Source organism: Ranitomeya variabilis, chromosome 5 (assembly GCF_051348905.1).
Source record: "Ranitomeya variabilis isolate aRanVar5 chromosome 5, aRanVar5.hap1, whole genome shotgun sequence".
Lineage (NCBI taxonomy): Eukaryota > Metazoa > Chordata > Amphibia > Anura > Dendrobatidae > Ranitomeya > Ranitomeya variabilis.
This window is the reverse complement of record NC_135236.1, coordinates 687479959-687505965: the sequence shown is the minus strand read 5'-3', so window position 1 is coordinate 687505965 and position 26007 is coordinate 687479959. Positions and strand designations below refer to the sequence as shown.

General features: G+C 56.4%; 2 protein-coding genes across 3 annotated transcripts in view; both read left to right on the top strand.

Annotated features, from left to right (window-relative positions):
- PDE3A (phosphodiesterase 3A) overlaps positions 1-18265 on the top strand; it is a 448233-nt gene extending 429968 nt beyond the window's left edge. For both annotated transcript variants that reach the window (XM_077267238.1, XM_077267239.1), the window contains one exon: positions 17033-18265. In XM_077267238.1, coding sequence (XP_077123353.1) covers positions 17033-17253 — 221 coding nt within the window. In that variant the 3' untranslated portion in view covers positions 17254-18265. The remainder of the gene's footprint in view (positions 1-17032) is intronic.
- The window catches only part of LOC143777155 (uncharacterized), a 349344-nt gene extending 325469 nt beyond the window's left edge, over positions 1-23875 (top strand). Inside the window, exon 2 of the mRNA XM_077267246.1 lies at positions 19852-23875. Within this exon, the coding sequence (XP_077123361.1) occupies positions 21786-22784 (999 nt within the window). The 5' untranslated portion in view covers positions 19852-21785 and the 3' untranslated portion in view covers positions 22785-23875. The remainder of the gene's footprint in view (positions 1-19851) is intronic.
- The last annotated feature ends 2132 nt before the right edge of the window (positions 23876-26007 follow it).

The following is a 26007-nucleotide window of genomic DNA, read 5'->3' as shown; positions in this document are numbered from 1 at the left end:
TCCTAGTAAGTGCAGCTCCCCTTCCCCAGTAAGTGCAGCTCCCCTTCCCCAGTAAGTGCAGCTCCCCGTTCCCAGTGAGTGCAGCTCCCCTTTTCCCAGTAAGTGCAGCTCCCCGTTCCCAGTAAGTGCAGCTCCCCTTCCCCAGTAAGTGCAGATCCCCTTTCCTAGTAAGTGCAGCTCCCCTTTCCTAGTAAGTGCAGCTCCCCTTCCCCACTGTGTGCAGATCCCCTTCTCCATTGTGTGCAGCTCCCCTTCCCCAGTAAGTGCAGATCCCCGTTCCCAGTAAGTGCAGCTCCCCTTCTCCAGTGTGTGCAGCTCCCTGTTCCCAGTAAGTGCAGATCCCCTTCCCCAGTAAGTGCAGCTCCCCTTCCCCAGTAAGTGCAGCTCCAATTCCCCAGTAAGTGCAGATCCCCTTCCCCAGTACGTGCAGTGCCTCTTCTCCAGTACGTGCAGCGCCCCTCCCCCGGTACGTGCAGAGCCCCCTCCCCATTACATGTAGCTCATCTTCCCCAGTACTTGTAGCTCCCCTTCCCCACTGTGTGCAGATCCCCTTCTCCAGTGTGTGCAGATCCCCTTCTCCAGTGTGTGCAGATCCCCTTCCCCAGTAAGTGCAGCTCCCCTTCCCCAGTAAGTGCAGCTCTCCTTCCCCAGTAAGTGCAGCTCCCCTTCCCCAGTAAGTGCAGCTCCCCTTCCCCAGTAAGTGCAGCTCCCCTTCCCCAGTAAGTGCAGCTCCCCTTCCCCAGTAAGTGCAGCTCCCCTTCCCCAGTAAGTGCAGCTCCCCTTCCCCAGTAAGTGCAGCTCCCCTTCCCCAGTAAGTGCAGCTCCCCTTCCCCAGTAAGTGCAGCTCCCCTTCCCCAGTAAGTGCAGCTCCCCTTCCCCAGTAAGTGCAGCTCCCCTTCCCCAGTAAGTGCAGCTCACCTTCCCCAGTAAGTGAAGCTCCCCTTTCCTAGTAAGTGCAGCTCCCCTTCCCCCACTGTGTGCAGATCCCCTTCTCCAGTGTGTGCAGCTCCCCTTCCCCAGTAAGTGCAGCTCCCCTTTTCCCAGTGAGTGCAGCTCCCCTTTTCCCAGTGAGTGCAGATCCCCTTTCCCAGTAAGTGCAGATCCCCTTTCCCAGTAAGTGCAGCTCCCCTTCCCCAGTAAGTGCAGATCCCCTTTCCTAGTAAGTGCAGCTCCCCTTCCCCACTGTGTGCAGATCCCCTTCTCCAGTGTGTGCAGCTCCCCTTCCCCAGTACGTGCAGCTCCCCTTCCCCAGTACGTGCAGCTCCCCTTCCCCAGTACTTGTAGATCCCCTTTCCCAGTAAGTGCAGCTCCCCTTTCCTAGTAAGTGCAGCTCCCCTTCCCCACTGTGTGCAGATCCCCTTCTCCAGTGTGTGCAGCTCCCCTTCCCCAGTACGTGCAGCTCCCCTTCCCCAGTACGTGCAGCTCCCCTTCCCCAGTACTTGTAGATCCCCTTCCCCAGTAAGTGCAGCTCCCCTTCCCCAGTAAGTGCAGCTCCCCTTCCCCAGTAAGTGCAGCTCCCCTTCCCCAGTAAGTGCAGCTCCCCTTTTCCCAGTAAGTGCAGCTCCCCTTTTCCCAGTAAGTGCAGCTCCCCGTTCCCAGTAAGTGCAGCTCCCCGTTCCCAGTAAGTGCAGATCCCCTTCCCCAGTAAGTGCAGATCCCCTTTCCTAGTAAGTGCAGCTCCCCTTTCCTAGTAAGTGCAGCTCCCCTTCCCCACTGTGTGTAGATCCCCTTCTCCACTGTGTGCAGCTCCCCTTCCCCAGTAAGTGCAGCTCCCCTTCCCCAGTAAGTGCAGCTCCCCTTTCCTAGTAAGTGCAGCTCCCCTTCCCCAGTAAGTGCAGCTCCCCTTCCCCAGTAAGTGCAGCTCCCCTTCCCCAGTAAGTGCAGCTCCCCGTTCCCAGTGAGTGCAGCTCCCCTTTTCCCAGTAAGTGCAGCTCCCCGTTCCCAGTAAGTGCAGCTCCCCTTTCCTAGTAAGTGCAGCTCCCCTTTCCTAGTAAGTGCAGCTCCCCTTTCCTAGTAAGTGCAGCTCCCCTTTCCTAGTAAGTGCAGATCCCCTTTCCTAGTAAGTGCAGCTCCCCTTTCCTAGTAAGTGCAGCTCCCCTTCCCCACTGTGTGCAGATCCCCTTCTCCATTGTGTGCAGCTCCCCTTCCCCAGTAAGTGCAGATCCCCTTCCCCAGTAAGTGCAGATCCCCGTTCCCAGTAAGTGCAGCTCCCCTTCTCCAGTGTGTGCAGCTCCCTGTTCCCAGTAAGTGCAGATCCCCTTCCCCAGTAAGTGCAGCTCCCCTTCCCCAGTAAGTGCAGCTCCAATTCCCCAGTAAGTGCAGATCCCCTTCCCCAGTACGTGCAGTGCCTCTTCTCCAGTACGTGCAGCGCCCCTCCCCCGGTACGTGCAGAGCCCCCTCCCCATTACATGTAGCTCATCTTCCCCAGTACTTGTAGCTCCCCTTCCCCACTGTGTGCAGATCCCCTTCTCCAGTGTGTGCAGATCCCCTTCTCCAGTGTGTGCAGATCCCCTTCCCCAGTAAGTGCAGCTCCCCTTCCCCAGTAAGTGCAGCTCTCCTTCCCCAGTAAGTGCAGCTCCCCTTCCCCAGTAAGTGCAGCTCTCCTTCCCCAGTAAGTGCAGCTCCCCTTCCCCAGTAAGTGCAGCTCCCCTTCCCCAGTAAGTGCAGCTCCCCTTCCCCAGTAAGTGCAGCTCCCCTTCCCCAGTAAGTGCAGCTCGCCTTCCCCAGTAAGTGCAGCTCCCCTTCCCCAGTAAGTGCAGCTCACCTTCCCCAGTAAGTGAAGCTCCCCTTTCCTAGTAAGTGCAGCTCCCCTTCCCCCACTGTGTGCAGATCCCCTTCTCCAGTGTGTGCAGCTCCCCTTCCCCAGTAAGTGCAGCTCCCCTTTTCCCAGTGAGTGCAGCTCCCCTTTTCCCAGTGAGTGCAGCTCCCCTTTTCCCAGTGAGTGCAGATCCCCTTTCCCAGTAAGTGCAGATCCCCTTTCCCAGTAAGTGCAGCTCCCCTTCCCCAGTAAGTGCAGATCCCCTTTCCTAGTAAGTGCAGCTCCCCTTCCCCACTGTGTGCAGATCCCCTTCTCCAGTGTGTGCAGCTCCCCTTCCCCAGTAAGTGCAGCTCCCCTTCCCCAGTACGTGCAGCTCCCCTTCCCCAGTACTTGTAGATCCCCTTTCCCAGTAAGTGCAGCTCCCCTTTCCTAGTAAGTGCAGCTCCCCTTCCCCACTGTGTGTGTAGATCCCCTTCTCCACTGTGTGCAGCTCCCCTTCCCCAGTAAGTGCAGCTCCCCTTCCCCAGTAAGTGCAGCTCCCCTTCCCCAGTAAGTGCAGCTCCCCGTTCCCAGTGAGTGCAGCTCCCCTTTTCCCAGTAAGTGCAGCTCCCCTTTTCCCAGTAAGTGCAGCTCCCCGTTCCCAGTAAGTGCAGCTCCCCGTTCCCAGTAAGTGCAGCTCCCCGTTCCCAGTAAGTGCAGATCCCCTTCCCCAGTAAGTGCAGATCCCCTTTCCTAGTAAGTGCAGCTCCCCTTTCCTAGTAAGTGCAGCTCCCCTTTCCCACTGTGTGTAGATCCCCTTCTCCACTGTGTGCAGCTCCCCTTCCCCAGTAAGTGCAGCTCCCCTTCCCCAGTAAGTGCAGCTCCCCTTTCCTAGTAAGTGCAGCTCCCCTTTCCTAGTAAGTGCAGCTCCCCTTTCCCACTGTGTGTAGATCCCCTTCTCCACTGTGTGCAGCTCCCCTTCCCCAGTAAGTGCAGCTCCCCGTTCCCAGTAAGTGCAGCTCCCCGTTCCCAGTAAGTGCAGATCCCCTTCCCCAGTAAGTGCAGATCCCCTTTCCTAGTAAGTGCAGCTCCCCTTTCCTAGTAAGTGCAGCTCCCCTTCCCCACTGTGTGCAGATCCCCTTCCCCACTGCGTGCAGCTCCCCTTCCCCAGTAAGTGCAGCTCCCCTTCCCCAGTAAGTGCAGCTCCCCTTCCCCAGTAAGTGCAGCTCCCCTTCCCCAGTAAGTGCAGCTCCCCTTCCCCAGTAAGTGCAGCTCCCCGTTCCCAGTGAGTGCAGCTCCCCTTTTCCCAGTAAGTGCAGCTCCCCGTTCCCAGTAAGTGCAGCTCCCTTTTCCTAGTAAGTGCAGCTCCCCTTTCCTAGTAAGTGCAGATCCCCTTTCCTAGTAAGTGCAGCTCCCCTTTCCTAGTAAGTGCAGCTCCCCTTCCCCACTGTGTGCAGATCCCCTTCTCCATTGTGTGCAGCTCCCCTTCCCCAGTAAGTGCAGATCCCCTTCCCCAGTAAGTGCAGATCCCCGTTCCCAGTAAGTGCAGCTCCCCTTCTCCAGTGTGTGCAGCTCCCTGTTCCCAGTAAGTGCAGATCCCCTTCCCCAGTAAGTGCAGCTCCCCTTCCCCAGTAAGTGCAGCTCCAATTCCCCAGTAAGTGCAGATCCCCTTCCCCAGTACGTGCAGTGCCTCTTCTCCAGTACGTGCAGCGCCCCTCCCCCGGTACGTGCAGAGCCCCCTCCCCATTACATGTAGCTCATCTTCCCCAGTACTTGTAGCTCCCCTTCCCCACTGTGTGCAGATCCCCTTCTCCAGTGTGTGCAGATCCCCTTCTCCAGTGTGTGCAGATCCCCTTCCCCAGTAAGTGCAGCTCCCCTTCCCCAGTAAGTGCAGCTCCCCTTCCCCAGTAAGTGCAGCTCCCCTTCCCCAGTAAGTGCAGCTCAACTTCCCCAGTAAGTGCAGCTCCCCTTCCCCAGTAAGTGCAGCTCCCCTTCCCCAGTAAGTGCAGCTCCCCTTCCCCAGTAAGTGCAGCTCCCCTTCCCCAGTAAGTGCAGCTCCCCTTCCCCAGTAAGTGCAGCTCGCCTTCCCCAGTAAGTGCAGCTCCCCTTCCCCAGTAAGTGCAGCTCTCCTTCCCCAGTAAGTGCAGCTCTCCTTCCCCAGTAAGTGCAGCTCCCCTTCCCCAGTAAGTGCAGCTCCCCTTCCCCAGTAAGTGCAGCTCCCCTTCCCCAGTAAGTGCAGCTCCCCTTCCCCAGTAAGTGCAGCTCCCCTTCCCCAGTAAGTGCAGCTCCCCTTCCCCAGTAAGTGCAGCTCGCCTTCCCCAGTAAGTGCAGCTCCCCTTCCCCAGTAAGTGCAGCTCCCCTTCCCCAGTAAGTGAAGCTCCCCTTTCCTAGTAAGTGCAGCTCCCCTTCCCCCACTGTGTGCAGATCCCCTTCTCCAGTGTGTGCAGCTCCCCTTCCCCAGTAAGTGCAGCTCCCCTTCCCCAGTAAGTGCAGCTCCCCTTTCCTAGTAAGTGCAGCTCCCCTTCCCCAGTAAGTGCAGCTCCCCTTCCCCAGTAAGTGCAGCTCCCCTTCCCCAGTGAGTGCAGCTCCCCTTCCCCAGTGAGTGCAGCTCCCCTTTTCCCAGTAAGTGCAGCTCCCCGTTCCCAGTAAGTGCAGCTCCCCGTTCCCAGTAAGTGCAGCTCCCCGTTCCCAGTAAGTGCAGATCCCCTTCCCCAGTAAGTGCAGATCCCCTTTCCTAGTAAGTGCAGCTCCCCTTTCCTAGTAAGTGCAGCTCCCCTTCCCCACTGTGTGTAGATCCCCTTCTCCACTGTGTGCAGCTCCCCTTCCCCAGTAAGTGCAGCTACCCTTCCCCAGTAAGTGCAGCTCCCCTTTCCTAGTAAGTGCAGCTCCCCTTCCCCAGTAAGTGCAGCTCCCCTTCCCCAGTAAGTGCAGCTCCCCTTCCCCAGTAAGTGCAGCTCCCCGTTCCCAGTGAGTGCAGCTCCCCTTTTCCCAGTAAGTGCAGCTCCCCGTTCCCAGTAAGTGCAGCTCCCCTTCCCCAGTAAGTGCAGATCCCCTTTCCTAGTAAGTGCAGCTCCCCTTTCCTAGTAAGTGCAGCTCCCCTTCCCCACTGTGTGCAGATCCCCTTCTCCATTGTGTGCAGCTCCCCTTCCCCAGTAAGTGCAGATCCCCGTTCCCAGTAAGTGCAGCTCCCCTTCTCCAGTGTGTGCAGCTCCCTGTTCCCAGTAAGTGCAGATCCCCTTCCCCAGTAAGTGCAGCTCCCCTTCCCCAGTAAGTGCAGCTCCCCTTCCCCAGTAAGTGCAGCTCCCCTTCCCCAGTAAGTGCAGCTCCCCTTCCCCAGTAAGTGCAGCTCCCCTTCCCCAGTAAGTGCAGCTCCCCTTCCCCAGTAAGTGCAGCTCCCCTTCCCCAGTAAGTGCAGCTCCCCTTCCCCAGTAAGTGCAGCTCCCCTTCCCCAGTAAGTGCAGCTCACCTTCCCCAGTAAGTGAAGCTCCCCTTTCCTAGTAAGTGCAGCTCCCCTTCCCCCACTGTGTGCAGATCCCCTTCTCCAGTGTGTGCAGCTCCCCTTCCCCAGTAAGTGCAGCTCCCCTTTTCCCAGTGAGTGCAGCTCCCCTTTTCCCAGTGAGTGCAGATCCCCTTTCCCAGTAAGTGCAGATCCCCTTTCCCAGTAAGTGCAGCTCCCCTTCCCCAGTAAGTGCAGATCCCCTTTCCTAGTAAGTGCAGCTCCCCTTCCCCACTGTGTGCAGATCCCCTTCTCCAGTGTGTGCAGCTCCCCTTCCCCAGTACGTGCAGCTCCCCTTCCCCAGTACGTGCAGCTCCCCTTCCCCAGTACTTGTAGATCCCCTTTCCCAGTAAGTGCAGCTCCCCTTTCATAGTAAGTGCAGCTCCCCTTCCCCACTGTGTGCAGATCCCCTTCTCCAGTGTGTGCAGCTCCCCTTCCCCAGTACGTGCAGCTCCCCTTCCCCAGTACGTGCAGCTCCCCTTCCCCAGTACTTGTAGATCCCCTTCCCCAGTAAGTGCAGCTCCCCTTCCCCAGTAAGTGCAGCTCCCCTTCCCCAGTAAGTGCAGCTCCCCTTCCCCAGTAAGTGCAGCTCCCCTTTTCCCAGTAAGTGCAGCTCCCCTTTTCCCAGTAAGTGCAGCTCCCCGTTCCCAGTAAGTGCAGCTCCCCGTTCCCAGTAAGTGCAGATCCCCTTCCCCAGTAAGTGCAGATCCCCTTTCCTAGTAAGTGCAGCTCCCCTTTCCTAGTAAGTGCAGCTCCCCTTCCCCACTGTGTGTAGATCCCCTTCTCCACTGTGTGCAGCTCCCCTTCCCCAGTAAGTGCAGCTCCCCTTCCCCAGTAAGTGCAGCTCCCCTTTCCTAGTAAGTGCAGCTCCCCTTCCCCAGTAAGTGCAGCTCCCCTTCCCCAGTAAGTGCAGCTCCCCTTCCCCAGTAAGTGCAGCTCCCCGTTCCCAGTGAGTGCAGCTCCCCTTTTCCCAGTAAGTGCAGCTCCCCGTTCCCAGTAAGTGCAGCTCCCCTTTCCTAGTAAGTGCAGCTCCCCTTTCCTAGTAAGTGCAGCTCCCCTTTCCTAGTAAGTGCAGCTCCCCTTTCCTAGTAAGTGCAGATCCCCTTTCCTAGTAAGTGCAGCTCCCCTTCCCCACTGTGTGCAGATCCCCTTCTCCATTGTGTGCAGCTCCCCTTCCCCAGTACGTGCAGATCCCCTTCCCCAGTAAGTGCAGATCCCCGTTCCCAGTAAGTGCAGCTCCCCTTCTCCAGTGTGTGCAGCTCCCTGTTCCCAGTAAGTGCAGATCCCCTTCCCCAGTAAGTGCAGCTCCCCTTCCCCAGTAAGTGCAGCTCCAATTCCCCAGTAAGATCCCCTTCCCCAGTACGTGCAGTGCCTCTTCTCCAGTACGTGCAGCGCCCCTCCCCCGGTACGTGCAGAGCCCCCTCCCCATTACATGTAGCTCATCTTCCCCAGTACTTGTAGCTCCCCTTCCCCACTGTGTGCAGATCCCCTTCTCCAGTGTGTGCAGATCCCCTTCTCCAGTGTGTGCAGATCCCCTTCCCCAGTAAGTGCAGCTCTCCTTCCCCAGTAAGTGCAGCTCCCCTTCCCCAGTAAGAGCAGCTCTCCTTCCCCAGTAAGTGCAGCTCCCCTTCCCCAGTAAGTGCAGCTCCCCTTCCCCACTGTGTGTAGATCCCCTTCTCCACTGTGTGCAGCTCCCCTTCCCCAGTAAGTGCAGCTCCCCTTCCCCAGTAAGTGCAGCTCCCCTTTTCCCAGTAAGTGCAGCTCCCCTTTTCCCAGTAAGTGCAGCTCCCCGTTCCCAGTAAGTGCAGCTCCCCGTTCCCAGTAAGTGCAGATCCCCTTCCCCAGTAAGTGCAGATCCCCTTTCCTGGTAAGTGCAGCTCCCCTTTCCTAGTAAGTGCAGCTCCCCTTCCCCACTGTGTGTAGATCCCCTTCTCCACTGTGTGCAGCTCCCCTTCCCCAGTAAGTGCAGCTCCCCTTCCCCAGTAAGTGCAGCTCCCCTTTCCTAGTAAGTGCAGCTCCCCTTCCCCAGTAAGTGCAGCTCCCCTTCCCCAGTAAGTGCAGCTCCCCTTCCCCAGTAAGTGCAGCTCCCCGTTCCCAGTGAGTGCAGCTCCCCTTTTCCCAGTAAGTGCAGCTCCCCGTTCCCAGTAAGTGCAGCTCCCCTTCCCCAGTAAGTGCAGCTCCCCTTCCCCAGTAAGTGCAGCTCCCCTTCCCCAGTAAGTGCAGCTCCCCTTTCCTAGTAAGTGCAGCTCCCCTTCCCCAGTAAGTGCAGCTCCCCTTCCCCAGTAAGTGCAGCTCCCCTTCCCCAGTAAGTGCAGCTCCCCGTTCCCAGTGAGTGCAGCTCCCCTTTTCCCAGTAAGTGCAGCTCCCCGTTCCCAGTAAGTGCAGCTCCCCTTCCCCAGTAAGTGCAGATCCCCTTTCCTAGTAAGTGCAGCTCCCCTTTCCTAGTAAGTGCAGCTCCCCTTCCCCACTGTGTGCAGATCCCCTTCTCCATTGTGTGCAGCTCCCCTTCCCCAGTAAGTGCAGATCCCCGTTCCCAGTAAGTGCAGCTCCCCTTCTCCAGTGTGTGCAGCTCCCTGTTCCCAGTAAGTGCAGATCCCCTTCCCCAGTAAGTGCAGCTCCCCTTCCCCAGTAAGTGCAGCTCCAATTCCCCAGTAAGTGCAGATCCCCTTCCCCAGTACGTGCAGTGCCTCTTCTCCAGTACGTGCAGCGCCCCTCCCCCGGTACGTGCAGAGCCCCCTCCCCATTACATGTAGCTCATCTTCCCCAGTACTTGTAGCTCCCCTTCCCCACTGTGTGCAGATCCCCTTCTCCAGTGTGTGCAGATCCCCTTCTCCAGTGTGTGCAGATCCCCTTCCCCAGTAAGTGCAGCTCCCCTTCCCCAGTAAGTGCAGCTCTCCTTCCCCAGTAAGTGCAGCTCCCCTTCCCCAGTAAGTGCAGCTCCCCTTCCCCAGTAAGTGCAGCTCCCCTTCCCCAGTAAGTGCAGCTCCCCTTCCCCAGTAAGTGCAGCTCCCCTTCCCCAGTAAGTGCAGCTCCCCTTCCCCAGTAAGTGCAGCTCCCCTTCCCCAGTAAGTGCAGCTCCCCTTCCCCAGTAAGTGCAGCTCCCCTTCCCCAGTAAGTGCAGCTCCCCTTCCCCAGTATGTGCAGCTCACCTTCCCCAGTAAGTGAAGCTCCCCTTTCCTAGTAAGTGCAGCTCCCCTTCCCCCACTGTGTGCAGATCCCCTTCTCCAGTGTGTGCAGCTCCCCTTCCCCAGTAAGTGCAGCTCCCCTTTTCCCAGTGAGTGCAGCTCCCCTTTTCCCAGTGAGTGCAGATCCCCTTTCCCAGTAAGTGCAGATCCCCTTTCCCAGTAAGTGCAGCTCCCCTTCCCCAGTAAGTGCAGATCCCCTTTCCTAGTAAGTGCAGCTCCCCTTCCCCACTGTGTGCAGATCCCCTTCTCCAGTGTGTGCAGCTCCCCTTCCCCAGTACGTGCAGCTCCCCTTCCCCAGTACTTGTAGATCCCCTTTCCCAGTAAGTGCAGCTCCCCTTTCCTAGTAAGTGCAGCTCCCCTTCCCCACTGTGTGCAGATCCCCTTCTCCAGTGTGTGCAGCTCCCCTTCCCCAGTACGTGCAGCTCCCCTTCCCCAGTACGTGCAGCTCCCCTTCCCCAGTACTTGTAGATCCCCTTCCCCAGTAAGTGCAGCTCCCCTTCCCCAGTAAGTGCAGCTCCCCTTCCCCAGTAAGTGCAGCTCCCCTTCCCCAGTAAGTGCAGCTCCCCTTTTCCCAGTAAGTGCAGCTCCCCTTTTCCCAGTAAGTGCAGCTCCCCGTTCCCAGTAAGTGCAGCTCCCCGTTCCCAGTAAGTGCAGATCCCCTTCCCCAGTAAGTGCAGATCCCCTTTCCTAGTAAGTGCAGCTCCCCTTTCCTAGTAAGTGCAGCTCCCCTTCCCCACTGTGTGTAGATCCCCTTCTCCACTGTGTGCAGCTCCCCTTCCCCAGTAAGTGCAGCTCCCCTTCCCCAGTAAGTGCAGCTCCCCTTTCCTAGTAAGTGCAGCTCCCCTTCCCCAGTAAGTGCAGCTCCCCTTCCCCAGTAAGTGCAGCTCCCCTTCCCCAGTAAGTGCAGCTCCCCGTTCCCAGTGAGTGCAGCTCCCCTTTTCCCAGTAAGTGCAGCTCCCCGTTCCCAGTAAGTGCAGCTCCCCTTTCCTAGTAAGTGCAGCTCCCCTTTCCTAGTAAGTGCAGCTCCCCTTTCCTAGTAAGTGCAGATCCCCTTTCCTAGTAAGTGCAGCTCCCCTTCCCCACTGTGTGCAGATCCCCTTCTCCATTGTGTGCAGCTCCCCTTCCCCAGTAAGTGCAGATCCCCTTCCCCAGTAAGTGCAGATCCCCGTTCCCAGTAAGTGCAGCTCCCCTTCTCCAGTGTGTGCAGCTCCCTGTTCCCAGTAAGTGCAGATCCCCTTCCCCAGTAAGTGCAGCTCCCCTTCCCCAGTAAGTGCAGCTCCAATTCCCCAGTAAGTGCAGATCCCCTTCCCCAGTACGTGCAGTGCCTCTTCTCCAGTACGTGCAGCGCCCCTCCCCCGGTACGTGCAGAGCCCCCTCCCCATTACATGTAGCTCATCTTCCCCAGTACTTGTAGCTCCCCTTCCCCACTGTGTGCAGATCCCCTTCTCCAGTGTGTGCAGATCCCCTTCTCCAGTGTGTGCAGATCCCCTTCCCCAGTAAGTGCAGCTCTCCTTCCCCAGTAAGTGCAGCTCCCCTTCCCCAGTAAGAGCAGCTCTCCTTCCCCAGTAAGTGCAGCTCCCCTTCCCCAGTAAGTGCAGCTCCCCTTCCCCACTGTGTGTAGATCCCCTTCTCCACTGTGTGCAGCTCCCCTTCCCCAGTAAGTGCAGCTCCCCTTCCCCAGTAAGTGCAGCTCCCCTTTTCCCAGTAAGTGCAGCTCCCCTTTTCCCAGTAAGTGCAGCTCCCCGTTCCCAGTAAGTGCAGCTCCCCGTTCCCAGTAAGTGCAGATCCCCTTCCCCAGTAAGTGCAGATCCCCTTTCCTGGTAAGTGCAGCTCCCCTTTCCTAGTAAGTGCAGCTCCCCTTCCCCACTGTGTGTAGATCCCCTTCTCCACTGTGTGCAGCTCCCCTTCCCCAGTAAGTGCAGCTCCCCTTCCCCAGTAAGTGCAGCTCCCCTTTCCTAGTAAGTGCAGCTCCCCTTCCCCAGTAAGTGCAGCTCCCCTTGCCCAGTAAGTGCAGCTCCCCTTCCCCAGTAAGTGCAGCTCCCCGTTCCCAGTGAGTGCAGCTCCCCTTTTCCCAGTAAGTGCAGCTCCCCGTTCCCAGTAAGTGCAGCTCCCCTTTCCTAGTAAGTGCAGCTCCCCTTTCCTAGTAAGTGCAGCTCCCCTTTCCTAGTAAGTGCAGCTCCCCTTTCCTAGTAAGTGCAGATCCCCTTTCCTAGTAAGTGCAGCTCCCCTTTCCTAGTAAGTGCAGCTCCCCTTCCCCACTGTGTGCAGATCCCCTTCTCCATTGTGTGCAGCTCCCCTTCCCCAGTAAGTGCAGATCCCCTTCCCCAGTAAGTGCAGATCCCCGTTCCCAGTAAGTGCAGCTCCCCTTCTCCAGTGTGTGCAGCTCCCTGTTCCCAGTAAGTGCAGATCCCCTTCCCCAGTAAGTGCAGCTCCCCTTCCCCAGTAAGTGCAGCTCCAATTCCCCAGTAAGTGCAGATCCCCTTCCCCAGTACGTGCAGTGCCTCTTCTCCAGTACGTGCAGCGCCCCTCCCCCGGTACGTGCAGAGCCCCCTCCCCATTACATGTAGCTCATCTTCCCCAGTACTTGTAGCTCCCCTTCCCCACTGTGTGCAGATCCCCTTCTCCAGTGTGTGCAGATCCTCTTCCCCAGTAAGTGCAGCTCTCCTTCCCCAGTAAGTGCAGCTCCCCTTCCCCAGTAAGTGCAGCTCTCCTTCCCCAGTAAGTGCAGCTCCCCTTCCCCAGTAAGTGCAGCTCCCCTTCCCCAGTAAGTGCAGCTCCCCTTCCCCAGTAAGTGCAGCTCCCCTTCCCCAGTAAGTGCAGCTCCCCTTCCCCAGTAAGTGCAGCTCCCCTTCCCCAGTAAGTGCAGCTCCCCTTCCCCAGTAAGTGCAGCTCGCCTTCCCCAGTAAGTGCAGCTCGCCTTCCCCAGTAAGTGCAGCTCGCCTTCCCCAGTAAGTGCAGCTCCCCTTCCCCAGTAAGTGCAGCTCCCCTTCCCCAGTAAGTGCAGCTCGCCTTCCCCAGTAAGTGCAGCTCGCCTTCCCCAGTGAGTGCAGCTCCCCTTTTCCCAGTAAGTGCAGCTCCCCGTTCCCAGTAAGTGCAGCTCCTCTTCCCTAGTAAGTGCAGCTCCCCTTCCCCAGTATGTGCAGGGCCCTCACCCCAGTGTGTGCAGCGCCACCTCCCTTGTACGTGCAATTCCTCTTCCTCAGTACGTGCTGCTCCCCTTCCTTAGTTTTTTCTCCAGTCCTTGTAAATTTCCAGGGAAGTAAAGGAGAGGATCTGCTCCTTCCGCTGACTCAGCTCCCCTTCCCCAGTACTTGTAGCTCCCCTCCTCCAAGTACATTCAGCTCCCCCTACCCAGTACTTGTAGTTCCCCTTCCCCAGTACTTGTAGTTCCCCTTCCCCATTGTGTGCAGCTCCCCTTCCCCATTGAATGCAGCTCCCTTTCCCTACTGTGTGCTGCTCCCCTTCCCCAGTAGGTGCAGCGCCCCCTCCCCAGTATGTGCAGCGCCCCCTCCCCAGTATGTGCAGCGCCCCCTCCCCAGTATGTGCAGCGCCCCCTCCCCAGTATGTGCAGCGCCCCCTTCCCCAGTACGTGCAGCGCCCCCTCCCCAGTATGTGCAGCGCCCCCTCCCCAGTATGTGCAGCGCCCCCTCCCCAGTACGTGCAGCGCCCCCTCCCCAGTACGTGCAGCGCCCCCTCCCCAGTACGTGCAGCGCCCCCTCCCCAGTACGTGCAGCGCCCCCTCCCCAGTACGTGCAACTCCCCTTCCCCAGTAGGTGCAGCGCCCCCTCCCCAGTACGTGCACCGCCCCCTCCCCAGTATGTGCAGCGCCCCCTCCCCAGTATGTGCAGCGCCCCCTCCCCAGTATGTGTAGCTCCCCCTTCCCCAGTATGTGCAGCGCCCCCTCCCCAGTATGTGCAGCTCCCCCTTCCCCAGTATGTGCACCGCCCCCTCCCCAGTATGTGCACCGCCCCCTCCCCAGTATGTGCACCGCCCCCTTCCCAGTATGTGCAGCGCCCCCTCCCCAGTATGTGCAGCTCCCCCTTCCCCAGTATGTGCAGCGCCCCCTCCCCAGTATGTGCAGCTCCCCCTTCCCCAGTATGTGCACCGCCCCCTCCCCAGTATGTGCACCGCCCCCTCCCCAGTATGTGCACCGCCCCCTTCCCAGTATGTGCAGCTCCCCCTTCCCCAGTATGTGAAGCGCCACCTCCCCAGTACGTGCTGCTCCCCTTCCCCAGTAGGTGCAGCGCCCCCTCCCCAGTACGTGCTGCTCCCCTTCCCCAGTATGTGCAGCGCCCCCTCCCCAGTACGTGCTGCTCCCCTTCCCCAGTAGGTGCAGCGCCCCCTCCCCAGTATGTGCAGCGCCCCCTCCCCAGTATGTGCAGCTCCCCCTTCCCCAGTATGTGCAGCTCCCCCTTCCCCAGTATGTGCAGCGCCCCCTCCCCAGTAGGTGCAGCGCCCCCTCCCCAGTAGGTGCAGCGCCCCTTCCCCAGTATGTGCAGCTCCCCCTTCCCCAGTATGTGCAGCTCCCCCTTCCCCAGTATGTGCAGCTCCCCCTTCCCCAGTATGTGCAGCGCCCCCTCCCCAGTAGGTGCAGCGCCCCCTCCCCAGTACGTGCTGCTCCCCTTCCCCAGTAGGTGCAGCGCCCCCTCCCCAGTACGTGAAGCGCCACCTCCCCAGTACGTGCTGCTCCCCTTCCCCAGTAAGTGCAGCTCCCCTTCCCCAGTACGTGCTGCTCCCCTTCCCCAGTACGTGCTGCTCCCCTTCCCCAGTACGTGCTGCTCCCCTTCCCCAGTAGGTGCAGCGCCCCCTCCCCAGTACGTGCTGCTCCCCTTCCCCAGTAGGTGCAGCGCCCCCTCCCCAGTATGTGCAGCGCCCCCTCCCCAGTATGTGCAGCGCCCCCTCCCCAGTATGTGCAGCGCCCCCTCCCCAGTATGTGCAGCTCCCCCTTCCCCAGTACGTGCAGCGCCCCCTCCCCAGTATGTGCAGCGCCCCCTCCCCAGTATGTGCAGCGCCCCCTCCCCAGTACGTGCAGCGCCCCCTCCCCAGTACGTGCTGCTCCCCTTCCCCAGTTTTTTCTCCAGTCCTTGTAAATTTCCAGGGAAGTAAAGGAGAGGATCTGCTCCTTCCGCTGATTCAGGGCCGCTGGAGAGAGGTGGATTCTGGTGGCATTTCCATGCTGTAGACTCTTCTTCATTATTTTTCATCATAGCTGACAAATTCGTCAGATCCTTGTGATCCGCTGAGTGTTTTGGTTCCGTGCTGGCCGCAGTGCTGGGATCCGGGCATCTGTGTGCTAATGAGGACGCTTGGCGGGAGACCGGGCTTTGTGTGCAGGGAAGGCGCTGACCTCATCGTGTCTGCCAGTAAATGTCGCAGGACAGAGAATAATGGAGTGGATACTGTGGATCACATGACCTGCGTCACTGCTAATGAGTGCCAAAGGAGGTGACAGTCCCTGCTGACAAGAGTTGTGCTGCAGAGGCGTTGGGGGGGGGGAGTAACGTGCTGCAGAGAGGTCGGGGTAAAGTACTGCAGAGACGTCGGGGGGTAATGTGCTGCAGAGAAGTCGGGGGTAACGTGCTGCAGAGAGGTCGGGGGTAACGTGTTACAGAGAGGTCGGGGGGGTAACGTGCTGCAGAGAGGTCGGGGGGTAACTTGCTGCAGAGAAGTCGGGGGTAACATGCTGCAGAGATCACCGGGTAATGTTCTGCGGAGAGGTAGAGGGTAACGTGCTGCAGAGAGGTCGGGGGTAACATACTGGAGAGGTCGGGGGTAACATACTGCAGAGGTCGGGGGTGTCGTGCTTCAGAGAAGTCGGGGGGTAATGTGATTGTAACGATTCCCACCGTGCCGACACCAATGGGTCACGGATCGTGGGTGACCTTTGGCCAGCACACGGCTATCACATGTGCAGGGGGCTTATCTTAGTTATCCCTCCACTGCTACAATGTGATGAAAGCACAAACAAGGCTACTGACCTATCAATTTACCGCAGGGGCTTATTTTAGTTATCCCACTGCTGCTACAATATCACGAACTGCAGGCATTTATGTATATCCCGCTTTCCAGTTCCGCTTTGGATCTTGCAGCTCTTCGGCGCCCCCCTTACCCTCAGGTCAGTCAGGGGACTACACCTGGGATAATTAGTCGCCGGATGGGCCGCTTCACTGTGGACTGGCTAGCAGGCACACTGCAGCGAGGGAATTATAAATGCTCAGGCCGCAGCCAGACAATAGCTTATAAAACCCCGTTCCGTCGCTGCCAGCGGCACCCACCTAGCCCAGAACAACTTCGCTGCCACCAGCTCAGATTTCTCACAGAGAGGGGTTCGAGCCAACCCAAATTAGTAGAGTAATTACTTCAGGCACGTGAAAATTTGCACAGGGCATGGAGAAGAAGAAAATAGTAGTTTTATATTTTACTCCGAAAAGAGAGGCAGTGTTTATAAAATGTATATAAAAATTTTATGAGACAATTTACAGTACATCAAATGTACAGCAATTATAAACAAAACAGGGATTAAAGAAAGATATAACTCACATTTGCTTAGATCATGTCAGCTAACCATGCTGGTAGGTGGAGCCCAAATATCCCAGTGCATCAGGAGGTCTTTCTGTAGTGACATCCCAGGCAAGAATGAAGGCTGGGTGGAGTGCAGTCACTTATACCTGCAAGCTTGTGACATCACTAATGGGGCTGGTTTACCTTCACCCCCCTCTCCTCAAAGTTACAGATTGTACCAGCAATACATATAATTCTCATATCTTGGCTTCGGAACATGGCAGAGTCACAGCACACCCATCATTCATCTTATATTAAAATTTGCTTTCTAATCATACCGCACTAGGACTAGTTGGTCCAAACGGTTCAGTAGAAATCTGCACTTTGTGCTCGTGTTTAGCCACGAGCGCTTACAGTGATTGACAGATCTACCGATTGGAATTCGCAATATGTACTCTGTAGTTTTCTAGCCCAAATTGGTGGTCCAATCCCTTACTATAATAGAACAAAGACCCTCATGTCTTTTGAGATACTAGACCAGTTTCAGCTGGTACTAGATGGGAGAATTGTCTATTGCAGCTACAGAGGTCGTAAAAATTATTGTGGGAGGGAATGAGAAGTTTAGGATTAACACACACATACAGCAGCAGAAGCAAATAAAGAAGGGGGGTCAGAGACCACAGCATGCGTGATAACAGGGAAAATGAAAAATCCTACTCCCATTTTATACATTATCGTGACTGTGCTGCAGAGAGGTCGGGGTATCGTGCTGCAGAGAGGTCAGGGGGTAACGTCCTGCAGAGAGGTCGGGGGTAACGTGCTGCAGAGAGGTCGGGGGTATCGTTCTACAGAGGTGGGGGGGTAACGTGCTGCAGAGAGGTCGGGGGTATCGTGCTGCAGAGAGGTCGGGGTAACATGCTGCAGAGCGGTCAGTGTCACGTGCTGAAGAGAGGACGAGGGGTAATGTGTGGCAGAGAGGTTGGGGGTAACGTGCTGCAGAGAGGTTGGGGGGTAACGTGCTGCAGACGTCTCCCTGTCGTCTGCTTTTCTGTGACAGGGATTCTGTCCTTTCGGGGGTCTCTCGCTATGACCTTTCTCTGTCTTTCCCTCCAGAGCAGACGTCGCGCCGGCAGAAGGTTTTCTGTCAGATCACGCAGCACCTGATGGAGAATCACAAGATGTGGAAGAAAGTGATCGAGGAGGAGCAGAGATCGGAGGCGCCAGAGAAGGAGGTGGCGCCGCTGCACCCCGCGTCCGAACAAATCGCTGCCATCAGGGAGGAGGAAGAGGAGAAAAGCGCCCAGAAGGCGGAGGACTCGGAAGGCGAGGAGTGAAGACTGCGCCGCCAGCACAAAGCTTATACACAACACTGTAGACGACGCCGTGCCTTCACCCCTTATATACCGCCGAGCCCCTGGGGGCCCCCCGGTGCTCAAGGACACTGCTGCGCCACCTCCCCCACGAGAGACTCTGGGGGCAACGGCACAATCTATATTTATAGCTATAGGCCTGTATGTGCGGGGGCACGTATATATATACATGTAATGATCACTGTGAAGGACACGTCCGCGCAGCACCGCGCCGCGCACATTGCCCAGGAGGCGCTCACTGCTGGCTTTATCCCCCTGCCTGAGGAAGATGGGGTTATTGTCTCTCCAGGTCCAGATCTGTCTATTCCATAAACCCAAGTGCCCCCCGACTCCAGGACAGCGCCTCCCCCCCGACTCCCCACTATTCAGGAGGAGCTGCTGATCATTAGTTAATGTCAAGGCGGCCTCATTAGTGGTCACCCACATGGTACCGACCCCCATCATTTCTGTGTGCAGTGATTGGGGGCATACGCATCATCTAGGGACAGGGTGCTCAAGAGGAGACGGGGCTCCAGATGGGACTGGGGGGCTCCAGAGCAGACGGGATTCCAGAGGAGACAGGGCTCCAGATGGGACTGGGGGGCTCCAGAGTGGACAGGGGATTCCAGAGGAGACGGGGCTCCAGATTGGATGGGAGCTCCAGAGGAGACAAGGATCCAGATTGAACTGGGGGGCTCCAGAGCGGATGGGGGGCTCCAGATGGGACTGGGGGGCTCCAAAGGAGATGGGGCTCCAGATCGGACTGGGGGCTCCAGATTGGATGGGAGCTCCAGAGAAGACAAGGATCCAGATTGAACTGGGGGGCTCCAGAGCGGATGGGGGGCTCCAGAGGAGACGGGGCTCCAGATGGGACTGGGGGTCTCCAAAGGAGACAGAGCTCCAGATGGAACTGGGGAGGCTCCAGAGGAGACGGGGTTCCAGATGGGACTGGAGGGCTCCAGAGTGGATGTGAGGGCTCCAGAGGAGACAGGGCTCCAGATGGGACTGGGGGGCTCCAGAGTGGATGGGGGATTCCAAAAAAGATGGGGCTCCAGATGGGACTGGGGCTCAAGAGGAGATGAGGCTCCAGAGCAGATGGGGGATTCCAGAGGAGAAGGGGCTCCAGATGAGACTGGGGGGCTCCAGAGGTGACAGAGCTCCAGAGGTGATGGGGCTCCAGATGGGACTGGGGGGCTCCAGATGGGACTTGGGGGCTCCAGATGGGACTGGGGGGCTCCAGATGGGACTGGGGGATTCCAGAGGAGACGGGGCTCCAGATGGGACTGGGGCTCCAGAGGAGATGGGGCTCCAGATGGGACTGGGGTGCTCCAGAGGAGACGAGGCTCCAAATAGGACTGGGGGCTCCAGAGCGGATGGGGATTCCAGAGAACACGGGGCTCCAGATGGGACTGGGGGGTTCCAGAGTAGATGGCGCTCCAGATGGGACTGAGGGCGCTCCAGATGGGATAGGTGGGCTCCAGAGCGGATGGGGGGCTCCAGAAGAGACGAAGCTCCAGATGGGACAGGGGGCTCCAGAGAAGACGGGGCTCCAGATGGAACTGGGGTGGTTCCAGAGGAGACGAGGCTCCAGATGAGACTGGGGGGCTCCAGAGCGGATGGGGGAGTCCAGAGGAGACGGGGCTTCAGATGGGACTGGGGGACTCCAGAGCGGACGGAGCTCCAGATGGGACTGGGGGGGGCTCTAGAGTGGACGGGGGGCTCCAGAGGAGACGGGGCTCCAGATGGAACTGGGGGGCTCCAGAGCGGATGGGGGATTAACGAGGAGATGGGGCTCCAGATGGGACTGGGGGGTTCCAGAGGAGATGGAGCTCCAGATGGGACTGGGGGCTCCAGCGGAGACGAGGCTCCAGATGGGACTGGGGGGCTCCAGAGCGGATGGGGGATTCCAGAGGAGACGGGGCTCCAGATGGGACTGGGGGGTTCCAGAGGAGATGGAGCTCCAGATGGGACTGGGGGCTCCAAAGGAGACAGGGCTCCAGATGGGACTGGGGGGCTCTAGAATGGACGGGGATACCAGAGGAGATGGGGGCGGGGCTCCAATAGAGATGAGGACAGGGGGCTCCAGAAGGAATTATTTTCAAATTAAGTCTCCATGGTGACCTGTGTTAGGGGTGGGGCCAACCTTCTAATGAGCCATAGAATTATCATCACACATAACTGCAAGTAATGCTGCAGACATCAAGTCCTCTACTCCAGTCACCTCCAGACATAATCTTTATTTTTATATAGCGCTAACATATTCCGCAGCGCTTTACAGTTTGCACACATTATCGCTGTCCCCAATGGGGCTCACAATCTAAATTCCCTATCAGTCTCTGGAATGTGGGAGGAAACCGGAGACCCCGGAGGAAACCCACACCACACGGGGAGAACATACAAACTCCTTGCAGATGTCGTCCTTGGTGGGATTTGAACCCAGGACGCCAGCGCTGCAAGGCTGCAGTGCTAACCACTGAGCCACCGTGCTGCCCCTCTACTCCAGTCACCTGCAGAGCTGCATTCACTATCCTGCTATTTCATCGTGTCTTAATATAGTGAGTGCAGCTCTGGAGGTGATCGGAGGATAAGACATGGTGTAACAGCAGAATAGTGAGTGCAGCTCTGGAGGATAAGACCTGATGTAACAGCAGAATAGTGAGTGCAGCTCTGGGGGTGACTGGAGGATACGACATGGTGTAACAGCAGAATAGTGAGTGCAGCTCTGGAGGTGACTGGAGGTTAAGACACGATGTAACAGCAGAATAGTGAGTGCAGCTCTGGAGTTGGGGCTGTGATCCTGTGGTGCTGAGGCCGGACCCTAATGATGGCGGTGTAGCCCCCCTTCGCAGTCTGTGATTATTTCTGGAGGTTTCTCAGTGTTTGATACTTTTACGTTTCTTTTTCGCCGCCTTTTATACGAGATTTTTTGGTAAAGATTTTTATTCGTTTTTACTATTAACCCTTATTTCGTCCTCGCACAGGAGGCGGTGGGTGATGCGGTTCTCCTGTGCGGCCTCCGGATTACTCAGGGGAATGCCATATCAATTTCATCCGGGAGGCTAATATCAGGGCGGTGGTCTGATCACATGGATGAGAATGTCGCCATCTTGTCTCTCTCCTGAGTCCGCCGCTGAGATTATTAAATTCTGATCCTTCCATAATCTGCAGAGATCGACACAATGTATCACAGCGAGAACGGAACCAATCAGCTTCATGAGAACAGGAAGTGTTAAAGGGCCAGTGCACCAGATTTAATGCTGGCGCTGCAGAGAATCATGGTACATGCAGACTGTCACATGATGCGGCTCAGTGCTGCCCTCTGGTGTCACGTAAACGCTCACTGCTGCCCCTTGGTATCACATAGAAGCTCAGTGCTGCCCCTGGTGTCACATAGACAAAAGCTCAGTACTGCCCTCTGGTGTCATGTAGAAGCTCACTCTTGCCCCCTGGTGTCACACAGAAGCTCACTGCTGCCCCCTGGTGTCACACAGAAGCTCAGTGCTGCCCCCTGGTGTCACATAGAAGTTCACTGCTGCCCCCTAGTGTCACACAGAAGCTCACTGCTTGGTACCTGGTGTTCAAAATCTTTAATGCAAGTTATGCACTAGTGTTTCTGCGCTCTTGCACTGATTCCCCATGTAATTCTCGCCTCTGCCTCATAGTTCCTTCTCGCCTCTGTCTCGCAGTACTCACCGGCGCTTCGTAGTCTTTCTCGCCGCTGCTCTGCAGTCCTCGCCGCTGCCTCCCAGTCTTTCTTGCCTCTGCTTCGTAGTCCTCGCCACTGCCTCGCAGTGCTTCTTGTTGCTGCTTCGCAGTGCTTCTTGCCTCTGCCTCCCAGTCCTTCTCACCTCCGCCTCGCAGTCCTTCTCGCCCCTGCAAAGCAGTCTTTCTTGCTGCTGACTCACAGTCCTCGCCGTTGCCTCCCAGTACTTCTCATAGTCCTTCTCGCAGTCCTTACCACTACCTTACAGCCCTTCTCACCACTGCCCTGTAGTCCTTATTGCTGCTGTTCGCAGTCCTTCTTGCCTCTGCCTCGCAGTCTTTTCACTGCCTTCTAGCAGTCCGTTTCGCTGCTGCCTCGCGGTCCTCACTGCTGCCTCGCAGGTTCTTGTCGCCTCTGCCTCGTAGTCCTTCTTGCAGTCCTCACCACTGCCTCACAGCCCTTCTCGCCGCTGCCCCGTAGTCCTTCTTGCTTCTGCCTCACAGTCTTTTTCACTGCTGCTTTGCAGTTCTTGCCTCTGCCTCACGGTTCTAACCTCTGCCTTGCAGTCCTTCTCGCTTCTGCTTCGCAATACTTCTCGCCTCTACCTCGCCTCTGCCTTGCAGTCCTTCTCGCTGCTGCTTTACAGTCCTTCTCGCCTCTGCCTCGTGATCCTCACCTCTGCCTCGCAGTCCTCACTTCTGCCTCGCAGTCCTCGCCTCTGCCTTGCAGTCCTCACCTCCACCACACGGTACTCAGCTCTGTCTCTCAGTCCTCACCTCTGCCGTGCAGTCCTCGCAGTCCTCACCTCCGCCACATGATACTCAGCTCTGTCTCTCGGCCCTCACCTCTGCCGCACAGTCCTCGCCTCTGCCTGCAGTCCTCGCCTCTGCCTCGCGGTCCTTACCTCTGCCTAGCGGTACTCACCTCTGCCTTGCAGTACTCGCCTCTGCTTCGCAGTACTCGCTTCTGCCTCGCGGTGCTCGCCTCTGCATCACTGTCCTCTCCTCTGCCTCGCAGTCCTTGCCTCTGCCTTGCAGTCCTCACCTCTGCCACCCGGTACTCAGCTCTGTCTCGGTCCTCACCTCTGCCGTGCAGTCCTCGCCTCTGCCTGCAGTCCTCACCTCTGCCTCGCGGTCCTCTCCTCTGCCTCGCGGTACTCATCTCTGCCTTGCGGTCCTCTCCTCTGCCTCGTGGCCCTCGGCCTGCCTCGCGGTCCTCGCCTCTGCCTCGCGGTACTCACCTCTGCCTTGCGGTCCCCTCCTCTGCCTCTCGGTCCTCGCCTCTGCCTCGCGGTCCTCACCTCTGCCCTGCGGTCCTCTCCTCTGCCTCGCGGTACTCGTCCCTGCCTCGCAGTCCTCTCCTCTGCCTCGTGGTACTCGCCCCTGCCTCGCGGTCCTTTTCTCTGCCTCGCGGTACTCGCCTCTGCCTCGCGGTAGTCACTTCTGCCGCGCGGTCCTCGCCTCTGCCTCGCGGTCCTCGCCTCTGCCTCGCGGTCCTCACCTCTGCCACACGGTACTCAGCTTTGTCTCTCGGTCCTCACCTCTGCCGCGCAGTCCTCTCTGCCTCGTGGTCCTCGCCTCTGCCTCGCGGTCCTCGCCTCTGCCTCGCGGTACTCACCTCTGCCTCGCGGTCCCCTCCTCTGCCTCGCGGTCCTCGCCTCTGCCTCGCGGTCCTCACCTCTGCCCTGAGGTCCTCTCCTCTGCCTCGCGGTACTCGTCCCTGCCTCGCGGTCCTCTCCTCTGCCTCGTGGTACTCGCCCCTGCCTCGCGGTCCTTTTCTCTGCCTCGCGGTACTCGCCTCTGCCTCGCGGTAGTCACTTCTGCCGCGTGGTCCTCGCCTCTGCCTCGCGGTCCTCGCCTCTGCCTCGCGGTCCTCACCTCTGCCACACGGTACTCAGCTTTGTCTCCCGGTCCTCACCTCTGCCTTGCAGTCCTCTCTGTCTCGTGGTCCTCGCCTCTGCCTCGCGGTCCTCACCTCTGCCTCGCGGTACTCACCCCTGCCTCGCGGTCCTCTCCTCTGCCTCGCGGTACTTCCCTCTGCCTCGCGGTACTCCCCTCTGCCTCGTGGTACTGACCTTTGCCTTGCGGTCCCCTCCTCTGCCTCGTGGTCCTCGCCTCTGCCTCGCGGTACTCACCTCTGCCTTGCGGTCCTCTCCTCTGCCTCGCGGTACTCGCCCCTGCCTCACGGTCCTCTCCTCTGCCTCGTGGTACTCACCTCTGCCTTGCGGTCCTCTCCTCTGCCTCGCGGTCATCGCCTCTGCCTCGCGGTCCTCGCCTCTGCCTCGTGGTCCTTACCTCTACCTTGCAGGCCTCGCCTCTGCCTCGCAGTCCTCACCTCTGTGTAGCAGTCCTCACCGTTGCCTCACAGCCTTGTGTCATAGTAGAAGTGAAGCCACTATCAGCCGGACTGGAGGGCTGTTTTGGGGGGACAGATAATGTAAGGAATCTATAGAGGGGTCTGAGCAATATCACTGTAATAACCGTCACAGAGCTTCGTCCTTGTACTTATGTTGCACAATGTAGAAATGTAGATGCCTAAACTCAGGTTATTTTGTACATGAAGGCGACCATGACTGCGCTCCTCCAGCACTCGGCTTCAGGAGAAGCCCACCGTCTACAGCAGATAACCATGTAAGCAATAGCATAACCTCAGTATTGGTACAATGTGGCTCCCCGGGCCCCTGTGAGTGGCACCTTGCACACTTCAACCGTCTTTGTGGATGTAACCACGAGTGGAGCAAGGAATCCTCCTGGATCATTTTCCTGATTTTGTTTTTCTTGTTTTTTTTTTCTTCCACGGACGGAAAGTGTCAGAATTCACTGACTGCATCCATTCATTGTCATGTAGCAGAGATGGTGCCAGTGCTGAGACCGAAATAAAGACATGAAATTCTTTTTCACCAGATTGATGTCTGCTATCATTATTCCTGATTGATATGTAAATACGTCAGCACTACGAAGCCAAGCAGGGGCCCCGGGCCCTCCAAGCCTGGAGCGGTCATACACACAGCGCCACCTAGAGTCAAGGGAATTATGTTATCTATTGTCTGGCATCAAGGAGGAATATAAGTTTATTCTCATTATTATGATTTTTATATTAATATTTAGCACTTAATATTGAGCAGAGTAAGTCTGGTGACTCGGTGCCACTGATACATGTGACCACAGGATGTAATAATGGGTAACAGCTTATATAACCTGTCATTACTGCAATTTATCACATTTATAAATCATAGGCTGCTATTATCCAGACCTTGTATCTTAACTGCTGCAAACACAGTATAATGTCCCCACACAGAATGATGGCCCTGTCACGGGGAGGATACCCTTATCATCCCCACCACTCACACCAATTTGTCATGAACCAGCCCCCTTACCCTCAGGTCAGTCAGGGTACTGCACCTTGAGAAATTAGTCGCCAGGAAGGCTGCCTTATACTTTGTACTGGCTAATGGGAACACAGCAGCAAGGGCGATATAACTACTCCCACTCAGGCGGGAACAATAAATATCAACGCTGCCCATCGCTACAAAGCCTCCCAAACAAATCCGCTGCCACCAACTCCGATTTCCTATGTAGTAACTGGTCTGGAACCAACCCAAATTATTAGCGTAATTCACCTCAGAGGATGTGGCAGTTCGTTATAGAGGAAATAGAAAAAAATCCAGCTCGACGAGGTGGTGAAAAAGCAAAGTCTTGGTACTTTATTCACTTCATATCAAAAAATAGAGGATAAAACAACAGCACAATATAATTAAAAACACTATCTACGCGTTTCTGGTGACATAGCACCCTTAGTCATGATAACTTTAGTGCAGCCTGTTCTATGCTTTTATGCTAGCAACCGGTAGGCACACCGGTGCTATAACTAATTACAAAAGGTAATCTAGTCAAAATGAAAAACACATGATAGTGTGTGCAAGCTGCAATTAGTTGCACAAGACAGATGGAAAAAAAGCAGAAGAAAAAAAAAAACACAACAAACAGACTACATGTATACTTTGGCTATATAAAAGGAAATACAGAATACATATATGTCATTCCATAATAATTCATTGTTTACAAATGAAGCATGTGGAGTTATGTGACATATAATAATAAATATCCAAAAAGTTTTTGATATATCAAATTCTTTATGAAGTAGCTGGAAGAAAATGATTGGAGCAATGTCATAATGAAAGACCTGTTGGGTGTTTCATTTATATGTTCCAAGATAATCATTCGAAGAGAATTTTTATTCAAAGAAGATTTTTACAGGATCTTGAGCGATCTCTAAATCGGAGACCTATAAAGATATATAAATAAATAAAGAATTCTAATTATTGGCATGATGATGGTTATAAGGATACAAAAAATGATTGAGGAGGCGGAAATTAATTTACTGGATAAGAAACCTATGGACTGCATTGGAGACATTCAGGGGCAAAAGTAAATGTGAAACAGTGGAGCAAACATGTAGTCTGTTTGTTGTGTTTTTTTTTTTCTTCTGTGCTTTTTTTCCATCTGTCTTGTGCAACTAATTGCAGCTTGCACACACTATCATGTGTTTTTCATTTTGACTAGATTACCTTTTGTAATTAGTTATAGCATCGGTGTGCCTACTGGTTGATAGCATAAAAGCATAGAACAGGCTGCACTAAAGTTATCATGACTAAGGGTGCTATGTCACCAGAAACGCGTAGATAGTGTTTTTAATTATATTGTGCTGTTGTTTTATCCTCTATTTTTTGATATGAAGTGAATAAAGTACCAAGACTTTGCTTTTTCACCACCTCGTCGAGCTGGATTTTTTTCTATTTCCTGCATTCCTCACGCCTTGACACAGTGTTTCCGTGCTCCGAGCCTCCAGGGACTACAACTATGGTGAGCTGGATTTTTTCTTTTGTCTTCACATTTACCAGTGTCTCCGTGCTCACATAGTTTCCCTTCTATCATTACTATTTATGTCAAGAGGATTTAACATTATATTTACAACTAGCACAATAGACTTTGGCTTATCATTATGAATGTGTCTGGAAGACAAAACAAAGCTGAAAA